At 49.8% G+C, this 14,824-nt stretch overlaps 1 protein-coding gene across 1 annotated transcript in view; it reads left to right on the top strand.

The window, feature by feature from the left end:
* ZNF512B (zinc finger protein 512B) overlaps nt 1-13,855 on the top strand; it is a 48,807-nt gene extending 34,952 nt beyond the window's left edge. The window contains exons 13-16 of the mRNA XM_065414638.1: nt 3,823-3,924; nt 5,186-5,248; nt 11,823-11,921; nt 13,562-13,855. Coding sequence (XP_065270710.1) covers nt 3,823-3,924; nt 5,186-5,248; nt 11,823-11,921; nt 13,562-13,855 — 558 coding nt within the window. The remainder of the gene's footprint in view (nt 1-3,822; nt 3,925-5,185; nt 5,249-11,822; nt 11,922-13,561) is intronic.
* Nucleotides 13,856-14,824: the final 969 nt, after the last annotated feature.

Genomic DNA, 14,824 nt, shown 5'->3' with positions numbered 1-14,824 from the left:
GAAAGAGGCAGGAGGGTCTTCGCTGGGCTGCCGATAGGAGTTTTGCTGACTTTAAAATACACTGCTAGGCGCTGCATTGCTTTGCTTGCTTTTTCTTTTTTTTTTTTTTTTTTTCCTTTCTTTCTTTCAGAATTGCCTTTTTCCCCACCAAGCTTATTTTGTTTGGGGAAGTGATCTGAGCTGTACTGGGGGTAAACAGCATCTTCACTGGGGAAGGGCCGCAGTGAAGCTACACCAGTAAACCCTCCCTAGTGTAGACAAGGCTGCCATTTTCAAGGGTTAGAAGGGAATTAGGTGCCCCCCAACTTTGGGTGCCTAAGGCTTTATGCTCTTTCGTAAAGGCCAGAGCCAGATACTTGCCATCTACTTTAGAAAGAGACCTCAGTCCCCGGCCCCTCAGAATTCCCAATCTATTAGCCACCACTTCCACAGCATTGGGAGGGAAAATGCTCATGAAAAAGGCAACGTCTCCCATCTCTCCCCCTCTCAGGGCACCTTTGATAGTCCTGAGAACAACGTTTTAAATCCTGGGAGTAGTTTGGTACGTCACAATTGCAAAATAACTCACCGCAACCTCTTTATCCCTTAGAGGAACAATTCAGTTCTGTCAGTGACAATTTGTTCGCTCCGAGCCCCAGTGGAAAGTTTCTTAAATGGATGTACCACTCTTTACATTCATATCCCAGGTCTACTGCTCGCTCAGTGTGTGTTACATTCCCTTCTAGTGGCTGGCCCCCCCACAGAAGATAACAAACTTCTACAACGACCAGCTGATTGAAGTTCTCCTGTAGCTCATGAGGGCTGCTATAGAGCTGAGAACCTAAATGCAGCTTCTGCAGATGGGGGTTGTTATAATGACTGTGGGACAATTTAACAAGCTCCTCATAACCCAGGCTCTATGGCACTAGAGAAAAACAATTCCTCCAAAATTAATGCACTTCAACAACATGTTCCTCTCTGCGCTAAGGAAATCCACGTTTCTAAATATCGACTAGAGCCTTGTTTTCTTGCCCACAATCTTTATATGACTCTGGTTAAACTGAAACGGATGACGTGTTCCACACTAGGTGGCTGCTGGATACGTCACGCTTTGAAGGGCACGTTCTGGGAAAGGCCCAGGAAGACACTGTGCAGATTTCAGCTTGAACCTCCTCTGGCATTACTGGGACTTAATGAATCTAACATATCCCGGACGTGGCATCACTCAGATCTCAGACTTTGTTTGCGCCCGCTCCAGGCTCTGGAGTGATGTGTGCCCGTACCGCAACACTTTGAAGGAAAGAAATCGTGCAGTGCTGTCTCTCTGGAGCACAAGGAACAAACTTCGAAGAGGCAAGGGGACAGAAGATCTGTTTCATGGTTTGATGCCCTCCCTCTGTGGACCAGTCTTATTTGGAGAAGCAATTCTCCGTGCAGCAAGCCCAGAGCGACTCCCCTGTCCTAGATTTAATGTGCCTTATCTCAGGCAAAAAGCAACAGAGGGTCCTGTGGCACCTTTAAGACTAACAGAAGTATTGGGAGCATAAGCTTTCGTGGGTAAGAACCTCACTTCTTCAGATGCAAGTAATGGAAATCTCCAGAGGCAGGTATAAATCAGTATGGAGATAACGAGGTTAGTTCAGTCAGGGAGGGTGAGGTGCTCTGCTAGCAGTTGAGGTGTTGACTCATAAAGCCTGCTTGATTTGCAGTTTGCTGGCTCTGGCTTGGGCAGTAAGTGCGGTTTTGATTTGTTATGGTGTATTTTAGGGAAGAAGAGCTGTCTAGAGGGAGAGGATTGAAATATGAAAGCTAATTAAATACAACTGTCAGTCAAAAAGCCTTCCCACCCCACTCCATCCCCCCACCCCAGCTATTCTCCTGAAATGATGATGGGCCCTAGCCAAATACAGTTGTAGCTGTTTAATGATTTGGCCATGAAGATTTTTATTTACAGGCTGTTTGAGAAAATAAATGGAAAAAATAAAATATTCCATGCCTGAGGCTCCTTCTTAATAGAGACATAAAGATGATGCTGACGTCTCTGGAACCACAGTGCTCTGGGGAAACATGGTCTTTGCAAGTTATTGTGACACTGATTTCTCTCTGGAGCTGGGAAGCTGGAGTGACTAGAGATGTTGGAATCTCAGCGCCCCTTGTGAGGCTGCGGGGTCGGGCAGCTGCTGGCTCCGTATCCAGTTGCTATTAGTGTTCATTTGTGTTATCTATTGATTTGTTTAAAGTTTTAATTAATTGCATGGGACCTTTGCTGCCCAGCTGTAGGTTTCCGGGGCAGTGGGCAATGCTTTGTGTTCTCCTCCCCACTCAGGTATGGCATCCCCACACAGCTCCAAGCAAGGATTCCCGTCAGAAATCTGTGTTGGCTCCATCTAGCCTCCAGTTATAGCACCCTGTTTCTCCTGGACAGAGTTGAGCGAATGGAGGTTGCTCAATGGTCTGTTCTGAGATGTGGCTCTTTCATTTTTCGGTGACATTTGATTGGCAATGAAAGGCCTGTGTTTGAGGACAGACCTCTGGGTGATTAAAGTCATATGAACTTGGTAGGACACTGGCATCCCCTTGCTCAGCAAGTGCCTTGTTTCAGAGCAGAGCAGATTGCCGGAAGGGAAGCATGTCGCCCCAGCCCAGGTAGAAGAAGGCAAGAAGGCAAAATCAGCATGTTCAGAAAAGTCACAGATGGGAAAGAAATGTAGACTGTCAACTCCCAATTCTATTGGAAAATGTGATCTTGAATTCCTTTGGGAAACACTTTCCAAACAAGTCCTGTTCTTTTGCAAGCGTAGTTAATTTATGCATTATCACTTGTGAGCACAGATGGTAGAATTCACACATACAAAATCCATCAGTCTAAATGTTCAGAAAACTGTCTGCAGTTCCACACACAAAAATGCATGCACAAATGTAACAGCAGTAGCTGCATATGCAGGTAGCCAGTGAGACTATGTAAATGACCATTTATGCATGCAATTACCACAACACAGCCTGCAAAGTAAGCAGGCAGTTGCGTGTACATTTTCCTGAAAACTTAAGCCAACAGATGCACATGCAAGAGTACAGCACAGAAATTGCCCATGGACGTGATTGTGTGTGCAGAGCTGCGCATACAGAAATGGAGTCTACAGTGAGGTCGATTTGAAGGTCTGGTCCCTTACATTAAGCCCCAAAGTTACTAACAAAGCTGTAATTAAAATGAAAATGAGAGGCCACTTGGAATGAGGGAACTTGGAATGAGAGGCCAAGCCAAAAAAGAGAGCAGACAGAGACACAGAGTCTTTCATTGTTGAATGGAATAGTCCTGTTAATCAGTGGATGGAAGCCAGATAGGCTGTTGAAAGTTAGACATCACCCCCTCTGCCAACAATAGAGTGTTGTTTGTTAATTGGTTAGGAAGTGCAGCAATGCTATAGGGGCATCTTTAGCACAAAAGAGTGGAAATGTTGGGCCCAGTACTGCCCCCACTGAAGTCAATGGGAGATCAGACTCCAGGACAGCTACGTTTCGGTCTTCAGAAAACAGCTGCTTCAAATAGTACTGGCTGGCACCAGTTGTAGTGTAGACAATTCTCCCGCGCTACTCTGTCATATACCTTAACCAGCCTCGCTTTCATTCCCAATCCCTGGCCACTCCAGAGCAGAGACCGACTCTCACGCTGGATTGCGTTCAGTGTGTTCCGTGGTGAGGATGATGTAGCTATGAAGGACTTTGGCTGAAACCTCCAAACTCATTGTTCAGCCCTGATTCACCTCTTTGGGGGGGGGAAACCCATTCAAAGGCCCAGAGGGCTGGTGCGCGCAGCTCTACTAATAATGTTCTATTGTTTGGCAGCTAAATTACACCCGGCCGGGGCTTCCGAAGTTAAATCCGAGGCTGTTGGAAACCTGGAAAAATGAAGTGAAGGAGAAAGGACACATCAACTGCCCCAATAACGTAAGGAGGTTCTCTGTACATATCACAGGTGTGATTTTTTCAAAAGAAAACACACAGCTGGAATGTTCAGTAGAAGGAGGGAATTCTCAATGGGAAAACCCCGGAACTGAACACGGAGATGCTTGCTCAGGTTTTTATTCAGTCCGTACTTAGGTAACACTCCCAGGGAAGTTAATGGAGCATGGCCTGAGTAAAGACTTCAGGATTTGGCCCATTCATATGACTATTTGAAGCATGTCCAATCTCTGTGCACTCCTGGGGTACTCATTATAATACTGATGGACATAATTACCAGCAAGAGGGTAGAGAGTGGCAATGGGAATCTGGGGCTCATTGTTCTAAGGGGAGAGCTCTGCTTGTTGAGCGGCTCAGAGGGACCTTCCTAAAGATTGCAGGCTCTGGTTTATGGGAGCTGCTTTTTGAAGTTTTGCCTAAATAAAGACGTGCAGGTTTTGATCCAGGGAGTCTCTTTTTGTACAGGACCCACATTTCCCTAGATTGTCCCTTATTAAAGCAAGTCAGGGTCTGATTTTTACTCTATTAGATAGATGTGACTATAGTAACTGATTGTGCAACTCAAGTAACTGCATGTGCAAAGAGCAAAGATGAGCTGTTTGCACGCAAACATACCCAATTGTGCATGCACAGCCACCGTCATTTCCCCTGTGGATTAGGTGTGTGCATTTTGGGTGTGCACGTCTGCATCTAACCTCTTCTGAAACTCAGGCTTTGCCTGTCTTTCCTCTGGATGTGAACTGCACCCATCTCACTGGGCCATTGATTTATAATCCGGAACGAAGCCTTGCTAATGGGAATATTAAAGCCAGGATGTTAGCAGGGTGAGACGTGTTAGCTAATTAATGTCATCTACATGCACTTTGAAAAGACGCTGCTCAGAAACTGGTTATGCTACTGCCTGGTAATTAGCCTCTCTGCCTGGATCTTCTGCTGCGGCTGTAAGAACTCCGGGCGCTCAGCGGGGCCTCCTAACCGCTAGAAAAGGTACATTTTTCACAGAGACATTTAGGGATAAATTTTTCAGCCCTGGTGCAGAGGAACGTAGCCACATGACTCCCATTAGCACTAATAGGAAACGTGTGGCTCGATCCCTGTGCATCACACAGAAAATTAACCTCATGCTGATTATCCAGAGCTGGCAATCAAAGACAGCCTCCTGGGTACGGTGGGCTGCAGTCCATGAAATATAGAAAGACAGGAAGCAAGTTGCTAGACCTCTCTGCCTCTTTGTTTCTTTCTGCAGAGCTGTGAAGCCATCTACTCCAGCGTTTCTGGCCTGAAAGCCCACCTGACTAACTGCAACAAGGTAAATGGATCTAGGCTTTCTGCCATTCTGCTGCCATCAATGTTTAGGGCGGGCGGTCTTCTCTCTCATTCTCCTCCCGCTCGTTAGGGGGAAATGGGCCAGGTGCCCCCGATAGAAAGTATTTCAGAGGGTTTTTTTAAAACGATTTATTGCATTGGGTCCTTGGGAAAGGTTGATGCCACTGGGAGCCCGAACCCTCTGCTCAGCTCCCACACAAGCCGTGCTAATGGAAACTTTCCAAGGCTGCCCCATGCACTCGCTTTAACACAGCCCTCAAGGAGTCACCTCTAGGGGTGAGGAGAGACATGCCTGCCTCATGCTGACTGAAATCAGGGGCCTTGGTTGCCAGGTAGAGCCGGCTGGGTGAAAGTCATCCTGTGCAGTGGTCCAGCAGGAGGCCAGGCACTCCCTGAACCCCGGACGGGCCCACAGTCCTTGTACAGGATCAGTGCAGGGGGATTACAAGTTCCTGTGTTGTCACCTGCCATCTGTGAGCTGGATGGAGAGCACCAGCCCCTTTCACACAGGCCGCCTGGTGATGCTGGCCGCTTTCACTCGCTCCCAGCCTCCGGCGGATTGGAACAGGAAGTAAAAAGCTCCACGTCTCCCGTACCAAGTCCCCTGAACCGTACCCACTGCCCAGAGATGGCAGCAGTCGATCCATTAACCCTTTCATCCAAGTGTGCTGGGGATGAGGAGCCAAAATCCACCACCTGAGTTGGGACAGAGTGTGGGACCGGCATAGCCTACTCCCGCCTCGGGGATGTACTCACAGCTGCAGCGCAGGGTCTGGTCTGCCGCTTGCCCCAGGCATTCCTGCCTGGCCACTGAATTCCTGCAGTCACGATCCCTCCCCTAGCCTGATACTACGTCATCGTCATCATGGCACATCTCAAAGGGGCGTGGCCTCCTTGGAGATTGAGCGCCACCCAGCTCAATCTCTGGCAAGGGACTTAAGGCGGTCGGGTTGTATATTCAGTTTGTATCCATCTCTGGCAATCTTGTCATGCCACCAAAGCTTTGCACGCCTGTGTGATCACTGGCCACGTAGCAGCATCCCTTGGTGCGCACGCCTTGGAATTGGTTGGTTTTCCATTTTAATAATACGCCCATGCCAGGCGAGCTGCAGAAACCAAACCAGTGCTGATGGAGGCAGTTGCTGAGTTCACCTTTCTGATCTTGTCCTGCCACTGAAGCAGCTGACAAAGCGGACGAGAATTGAAGACATCAATCTGGTGTTCTTAAGCTTCCATCCGCACCCACGTTTCACTTCGCTGCAACTGAGCCGGTGTCACTGCGTTCTGTAGAGCGGCGGCTGGGTAGCAAACGGGACGTTGCGACGCCCCCGCAGAGGCTGCCGAAGGACCTGAAACCCGGCAGCAGCTGCTGCTGCTGGAGGCACATCTGCATCTTTTGAGCATCTTCCAGCACCGCCTTCGAGGCTGCCCAAGTATTTGACAGCTGCCACCAGCTCGATACACCGTCCGCACAGGTTAATACTGAGCGGGTTGCAATCTGGAGTTGGACGCTGCTTGATGGTAGTGGCCTGGCACTTACCTGGCTTAATAACCAGACCAGCGTGTGTTGCTTCTTGCCCAATTAGACCGGCCCTCAGCTGCAGCGATTCACCAAACTGAGCCAACAAGACAATGTTGTCGGCATACTGAAGATCTCAAAGCAGAACAGGGTTCAGTTCAATGACAGCTGCCGTCACAGGCTTATCCATCAACCAGTCAGTGCCGATGCCGAACAGCCGTGGTGACAGAACACAGCCCTGCCACACACCCATGGAGATGGGAAACCCTGCTGTGTATCTGCCATGTATCAAGCCTGATACAGCGTACGCTCAGTGCTATCTGCCATGCCACCTTATTCAGGCAGGTATGGACCCCACCCTCATGGTCAGCAGGGAGTAGAGAGACATGCCTTAACATGCTGTCTAGTTTGTCAAGCACGGGGCTTAAGTGCCTCTGGCATCCTTGCTTAGGCTCCTCCTTAGACGGAGTGATTCTCATGCTAACCGTCTAGCAGGGTTCTGATGCTTAACACACAGTACAGTAAATACAAAATAACCCGTCGTTCATTGCCAAAGAGGAAGGTGCTAACGGAATTTGACACCTAACTCCTATTGACTTGGGCACCTAACTCCACTCATCCACTTCGGAAATCCCAGCCTATAGAAATACGGTGTGTCACATGAAGAGTAGAACCAAGGGCAGGGAAATGGCCACATAGGCCTGGTCTACACTAGGAGGTTATGTCGAATTTAGCAGCGTTAAATCGAATTAACCCTGCACCCGTCCACACCACGAAGCTATTTAGTTCGACATAGAGGTCTCTTTAAATCGATTTCTGTACTCCTCCCCGATGAGGGGAGTAGCGCTAAATTCGACATGACCATGTCGAATTTGGGTAGGTGTGGATGGAATTCGACGCTAATAGCTTCGGGAGCTATCCCACAGTGCACCACTCTGTTGACGCTCTGGACAGCAGTCCGAGCTCGGATGCTCTGACCAGCCACACAGGAAAAGCCCCGGGAAAATTTGAATTCCTTTTCCTGTCTGGCCAGTTTGAATCTCATTTCCTGTTTGGACATCGTGGCGAGCTCAGCAGCACTGGCAACGATGCAGAGCTCTCCAGCAGAGGTGGCCATGCAATCGCAGAATAGAAAGAGGGCCCCAGCATGGACTGATCGGGAAGTCTTGGATCTGATCGCTGTGTGGGGCGATGAGTCCGTGCTTTCGGAGCTGCGATCGAAAAAACGGAATGCAAAGATCTACGAGAAGATCTCCAAAGCCATGACGGAGAGAGGATACAGCCGGGATGCAACGCAGTGCCGCGTGAAATTCAAGGACCTGAGACAAGGCTACCAGAAGACCAAAGCGGCAAACGGACGCTCCGGATCCCAGCCCCAGACATGCCGTTTCTACGAGGCACTGCATTGCATTCTAGGTGCGGCCGCCACCACTACCCCACCACTGACCGTGGACTCTGACGATGGGGTATTGTCGACGGCTGCTTCCTCGGAGATGTTCGCGGACGGGGAAGATGAGGAAGGAGATGAGGAGGACGAGGCAGTCGACAGCGCTTACAACGCTGATTTCCCCGACAGCCAGGATCTCTTCATCACCCTCACAGAGATCCCCTACCAACCATCCCCAGGCGTTAACCAGGATCCAGAATCAGGGGAAGGATCAGTCGGTAAGTGTTTAAAACACGTAAACATTTATTTTGAACAGAACAGGAATATTAACAATATTAACAATGGGTTTTTCATGATTACTTTGCCCTAGGCGCTTAACTTTTTAGTCCTTGCCAGTGCAACTACTGCAAAAGTATCTCAAAATAGTCACATTATCTATCTAGGCAAGTACATGCCCTCCACTGTAGTGGAGCGTGAGGGCTGTTACACCCGATAGATACAGGAATAGTGCTTCCAGTTTAAATTAACTCCAGGAACATTGGCCCACCGCAAGAGAGGGCGACTCAGTGCAGAACCATTGAATTGGAACCAAGAAAGAACTTGTAAAACTTTTATCTCCTGAAATCCTTCCAGCTCTAAATCACATTGAATGTAGTAGATTCCAGAAGGCAACTCTTCAGTTCCTATGGGTCAAATTCATACCTGCTGATAGGGTGACCAGATGTCCCGATTTTATAGGGACAGTCCTGATTTTTGGGTCTTTTTCTTATATAGGCTCCTATTACCCCCCGCCCCCCGTCCCGATTTTTCACATTTGCTGTCTGGTCACCCTACCTGCTGATTATTGAAAACGTTCACAGCCCTCTCCCCACTACCTTTAACTAGAACACTAATGAGAGAGTTTAGAAAATCATAAGCAGAAATCCTGCACAAAAAGCAGAGTTTTCACAAAATAAAACAGCCTATGCAGGAGATTGTAACTGTTGTTTGGATGGATTGCAAAATCACCCTGCTTGCCAGAAAAAGAGGCCCCTTCACAGCAAAGCCAAGAGACTCCAGACCATGCAGGCCTGCATTTGCAAAAACTATGCAGGCAGTTGCACCCTTAATTGTAGATGGAATTACCATGGCGGTGCACAGGAAACAAATGCACAAATGATCTCTTACATCCCTAACTGGTCACTTGAGTGCACAGCTGTGGTAACTGCACTCTCAAATCAGCCGAGCAACTGCCCATGTATTTTTCTAAATGCACAAATTCATGTGCCTTATTCTGCAACATGTAGACCAGGGATTGGCAACCTTTGGCACGCGGCTTGCCAGGGTAAGCACCCTGGTGGGCCGGGCCGGTTTGTTTACCTGCTGCATCCGCAGGTTCGGCCGATCACGGCTCCCACTGGCCGCGGTTCGCTGCTCCAGGCCAATGGGGGCTGCGGGAAGCGGTGGCCAGCACATCTCTTGGCCCGCGCTGCTTCCTGCAGCCCCCTGGAGCGGCGAACCGCGGCCAGTGGGAGCCGCGATCGGCCAAACCTGTGGATGCAGCAGGTAAACAAACCCTGGCGAGCCGTGTGCCAAAGGTTGCCGATACCTGATGTAGTCTGTGCTAGCAGCAATCTACAGGCTTGCCTCTAGCATCCAGAGTACAGATCAAATCATGTCGTCCTGACTCAGGAGCGACCCCTGCTCTCCAACTTGTGCAGGGAAGGACATAGACTCAGTGCAGTCCTGTGGCATGGGGAGAGCATGGGGAATTCCTGCGCAATCAGCCTGCAGGTGTCCTCTACCACTGTGTGGAGATGTAGTTTGGGAGTCCAATGTGGGACAGGCAGAGCAGGGGACATGTGGCTCCCACACACAGACTAGTGGCCATAGGACAGCTTTGGAGGTTAGTTGGAGAATACAATGGAGGAACCTTGTTGGAGGATACTACGCCCCATGGCTGCTGTAGAACTCATAACACACAAGTCAGCACTAGTGTGAGGAACAGGGCCTCCGCTCTTACTCTAGCATTGACTTCAGAGGGAGTTTTGCTGGAAAAAAGACAGCAGGATTTAAACCTACAATAATCCTCTCTACTAATCAGTGGGGTGGGTAGTGGGGGTGTCTGGCAGACACCATCCAGTAATTCTTATGAAACCTAAGGAGCTGGACTGAATTATATTTTTCATGAAATCCCAGTGGAGTGTTTAGAATATATTTATTGATCATTGAGAAGGGTCAAACTGACGCAGAATCATTGCACTGGGGTCAATATGGATCAATGATCTGTGATTTTGCATGATCGTTTCTGGATTATGTGTGAAGTGGGAGTCTGGGCTGGCCCGGCCTGCCTGTGTGCAGACACAGCTAGGAAATGAAAGACCTGTCTGCCATAAAATTTACAACATGAACCCAATTATGAAGAAATTCCCACAGAGCCCATACATCGCCCAGAGGGCCTAATATATAATTCTCTGGTCAATAAAGAACGCATTATCTCCTCTGTGCCAGTGGACCGAGGCAAAGTCGAAAAATCATTCATTTTCACAAGGACTCTAATAACAAAAATCCAGCAATTTAATGGCCTGTTCAAGAGTATAAAGGCAAAATTAGGAAAGACCCATTGATCATAAATTAGAAGTTTCACTCCCAGTAGGTGTTCTTAATGATCACTGAATTTGCTGACAGTAAAGAAATTGTGTAGCTAGCGATATTAAATGAAAAAAAAAGTCTGTTAATGTAATATTACAGTCGAGATTTTAAATGCACAAACACCAGGAAATTCCCATTTTCGCTTCCACAGAAACCATCATTCATTCCCCTTGGGGTGCATATGTGGTGTTCTGTATTATTGTAGAAGGGGTTACTTTTATGCCTTGATACACAGGTACAATTACAGTTGCCATGGGAACTGCAGCTTTGAATTTCCTGGCTTTCAGGCAATTAAAATCCACACCATTGTGGAGGAAAACATGCCTCTCTGTTTCTGTGTGGAAGCTCCTCGCTCTTCTTTGCTTCCCCAGGGAATAAGTCTTACACATCATGTTCCCTGATGTTTTTCATGGGTGTTCTAGGGAGTAGGTCCAAGTTTTCAGGTACATGTGTGTATCTGTGCACCTGCTTTACACATGTTGTGTGGGTAATTGCATGCACAGGTGTCTAATTGAGCATGATAATGTTTGCAGCTTTACCAGGGTTGCAGTAATTGCCCACACAAGTCAGATATGCGAATGTGCATGCATCTGACACAAGCCCAACATTTGTCCACCATTTGTAGCAAAGGAAGCTTCTCTTCCTTTTGGATCCTTCTGAGGAGAAGGAGCCCCTCACTGTAACAGATAAGGGGCCGGATTACATGGTAAATTCCTGGCCTACAGCTCCAGGGGCACTGGCGTGTCCACATAACCATGGATGCAGTATTTTAGGAATACATCTACGCATTTACCTTGAAGACAAAGTCTTTGAGCTCTGGATGCTGAGGGGGCATTTGTGGCCTTCAAGTGGCCCTGGACCCATCATCATGGGCCCAAGCAACAGGCCATTTTCTGCAGAGAATGCCTAGAGATTTTCAAGGGGCTTCTGGGTTGTGAGGAGAGAGGGAGGCTGTATTCTCTCCTGCAGCGCACGTTTGAACCTACTTTGGAATACTGGAGGATGTTCTCTGCCTTTCAGGGAGACCACTCTGTTGGGAAGTACCGGTGCCTTCTCTGCCAGAAGGAGTTTAGCTCAGAAAGTGGAGTCAAGTACCATATCCTCAAGACTCACTCAGAGGTAAGGAAGTGGGCAGGGTGCAATGGGGCTTCGGAGCATGGTTGAGGCTGTTTCCTGCTAAGGTTCATCTGTGTCCACTAGAAGCTCCCATTGGAGCTAGCAGCGTTTAGGCCAGAAGTGGGCAAACTATGGCCCGCGGGCCACATCCAGCCCGCGGGACCGTCCTGCCCGGCCCCTGAGCTCCCGGCCAGGGAGGCCAGCCCCCGGCCCCTCCCCCACAGCCTCACCTCACCGCACCACCAGCGCTCTGGCCCGCTGCTCCTGCTGGGCAGCGCGGGTGGCGTGGCTGGCTGCGGCGGGGCTGCGAGCTTCTGTTGCTCTGAGCAGCATGGTAAGGGGGTGGGGGGTTGGATAAGGGGCAGGGGGTTCCCGGGGGCAGTCAGGGCACAGGGAGCAGGGGGGGTTGGATAGGGGGTGGGGTCCCGGGGGGGGGCGGTTAGGGGACAAAGAGAGGGGGGCTTGGATGGGTTCTGAGGGGGGCGGGAAGTGGGAGGGGGCGGATAGGGGGCGGGGGCCAGGCTGTTTGGGGAGGCACAGCCTTCCCTACCCGGCCCTCCATACAGTTTCTCAACGCCGATGTGGCCCTCGGGCCAAAAAGTTTGCCCACCCCTGGTTTAGGCAGAGGCGGGAGGTGAGCTTTTTTGGCCATCCCTCCTTGTCCCACCTGTCGGACCTTCATCTGAGGCCCCAGAGCACCCGGTCTAGTCTCTGGCACGTCCGGAGACACGGCGCTCCTATGGCCTTACTTTGCACACTTTGTGTTCAGGGTGGGCAGTGGCAAACTCATTCAGCCCAGTTTCCAACCCCACCCCCAGGCTGAAAAGCTTGACTCTGATTTGAAGGTTGTTGGGTTCCCGTTCTGCTTATGGGAGACTGAGAGAAAGGGAAGAGAGAGAACTGAAAACATGGGGGGAAAGTGGAGCGGAGCCTGGGAGGTGAGGGGAAATAGAGAGAAACTGGGAGGAGGGGGTGAAAGGGGAGGAAGAGGAGAGAGACATTTTAAAGTGAAGAGAGATACAATCCACACCTGAATAGCACATACAGAATGCACTATTCCTTCTGTCTTAATACACAGCACAGATTTTTTCCCCCTTTAGATAGAAAAATGGTGTAAACTATAGGAGGAAAAGGATTGCAGCTCAGGGCCCTGTTACGAGAGGCAGTGTGGTCTAGTGGGTAGGCACCGGGCTGGGAGTCAGGAGCATCCAAAACTAATTTGTGGCATTTGCAAAACTTAAGCTTCCCCAAAGATTCCCCCCTTTCCTGCTTCCCCTCCCCCCGCTTCCATCATTACATGTGATGTCAGTGCCTCTGTGGACAGATGCTAAGAGAAGCATTCAGGCTGTGGCAAGAGATGTACTGCATCATTGCACAGGACCCATTGGCAAGTTAAAACTGGGGGAACAGGGGCAGGAGGGTGGAATAAGGGGGATTTCAGAGGTCAGAGAGGGAAATCTACGGGGTTTCCTGGATGCCTATGGAGTTCAGGAGTTTTCCCTGGTGAGAGTGAGGCCAGGAGGGAAAATAGGGGTTTTTATAACAAGGATGGGGGGAGGTGTAAATGCCGTGGCTGGGACAGTGCTCCCTGGCCTGGGAGGGCGACTAACCCCCAGTCCTGTTCTTTTTCCCTTTGGACACAGAACTGGTTCCGAACCTCTTCAGAGGCAGCCCGGAAGAAAAAGAACAGGGACCAGATTTCCTCTAGCCAGGAGGAGAAAAAGAAAAGCACAACTGGAAAGAAAAGGGGGAGGAAACCCAAGGAAAGGCCCCCGGAAGCGTCTCCGAAAGGCAAAGAGAGCTCGGCAGCAAAGACTAATCATAAGAAAGCCACAGAGCCCTGGGAAGGATCCAACTGCAGCCCCGAAGGGAGAGAGAGAGGCACCAAGCTACCCACCAACAGGAAAGGGGGAGCCAGTAAGATGCCTGAGAAATAAGGGGTTCAGAGACTCTCTGAGGATTAGTTTACAGGCCAGGGTAACGGGGTGGGGCCCCTCCCGGTTTTCTCTCCCCCGCCCCCTGCTCATCCGTTTGTTTGTTTTTAAAAAAAAACAAAACAAAAAACCACTTTAAAATCATGGACCTTGTTTCACACTGGAAAAAAAGAAAAGACTGCGACCCTCCATCCGTCACCCACGTGCACACGCCCGTACCCCTCGACTCCCCTCCACACACACGCGTGTGCACTTGTGCATACACACGGGCTGCACAGCTCTTCCACTGACAGGTCACGTAATGCAGCCAAAGCCCTGCAAAGCGGGGACCCCCCTGCTGACCGTTTCCTTCAAATTCTGTGCGCTGAACTGGTGATGCTTGAGCAAGAGGAAAGTGCAATAGAGGCGGGGCGTAAAGGCTTTTTATTTGGGATTGCTTGTCGGATTGCAGTGCCAGCATAGGAACCTGATTGGTTTCTTTTTGGGTGGGGCAGGGGAGGGAGGAAAATGATCTTTTAGACACCGTCTGTACCACGCCCACAAACGGTGCGACAGCCTGTGGCTTGTTAGTTGTGATGACCTAAGGGCAGAGTTGAAGAGGTGTCTCCAGTGACTAGGCTTTGCTTACCTGTTGCAGTGGCTGGTGAGGCTTAGAAAATGCCAGTCCCAAAGCCAGATGCAGAACATGGTTATAGCCAGAATCCAAAGCATAGCGCCCTTAGGAAAGATTTTGGGTTTGTAAGGCAAGCTGGTGCCCCGTGGTACCCACAGTTAGTCCACTTGGTTTCTATGAATGATGCTCGTGCTGTAGCTCGGAAGCCCGCCTGTCGATTTCAAAAGATGTCGTGGGTCCGAACATTTAACCCATGGTCTGTTGGTTTCATGGCCTGGCCAGTGTATTGGGCGTGGTTTCTTCTCCACCGTCAGGGTAAGCAGGTGTGGTGACCATACGTAGCGGTGCATTCGCCGTAG

Source organism: Emys orbicularis, chromosome 12 (genome assembly GCF_028017835.1).
Source record: "Emys orbicularis isolate rEmyOrb1 chromosome 12, rEmyOrb1.hap1, whole genome shotgun sequence".
NCBI lineage: Eukaryota > Metazoa > Chordata > Testudines > Emydidae > Emys > Emys orbicularis.
The sequence above is the reverse complement of the archived record's forward strand: the minus strand, read 5'-3'. Positions and strand labels throughout refer to the sequence as shown.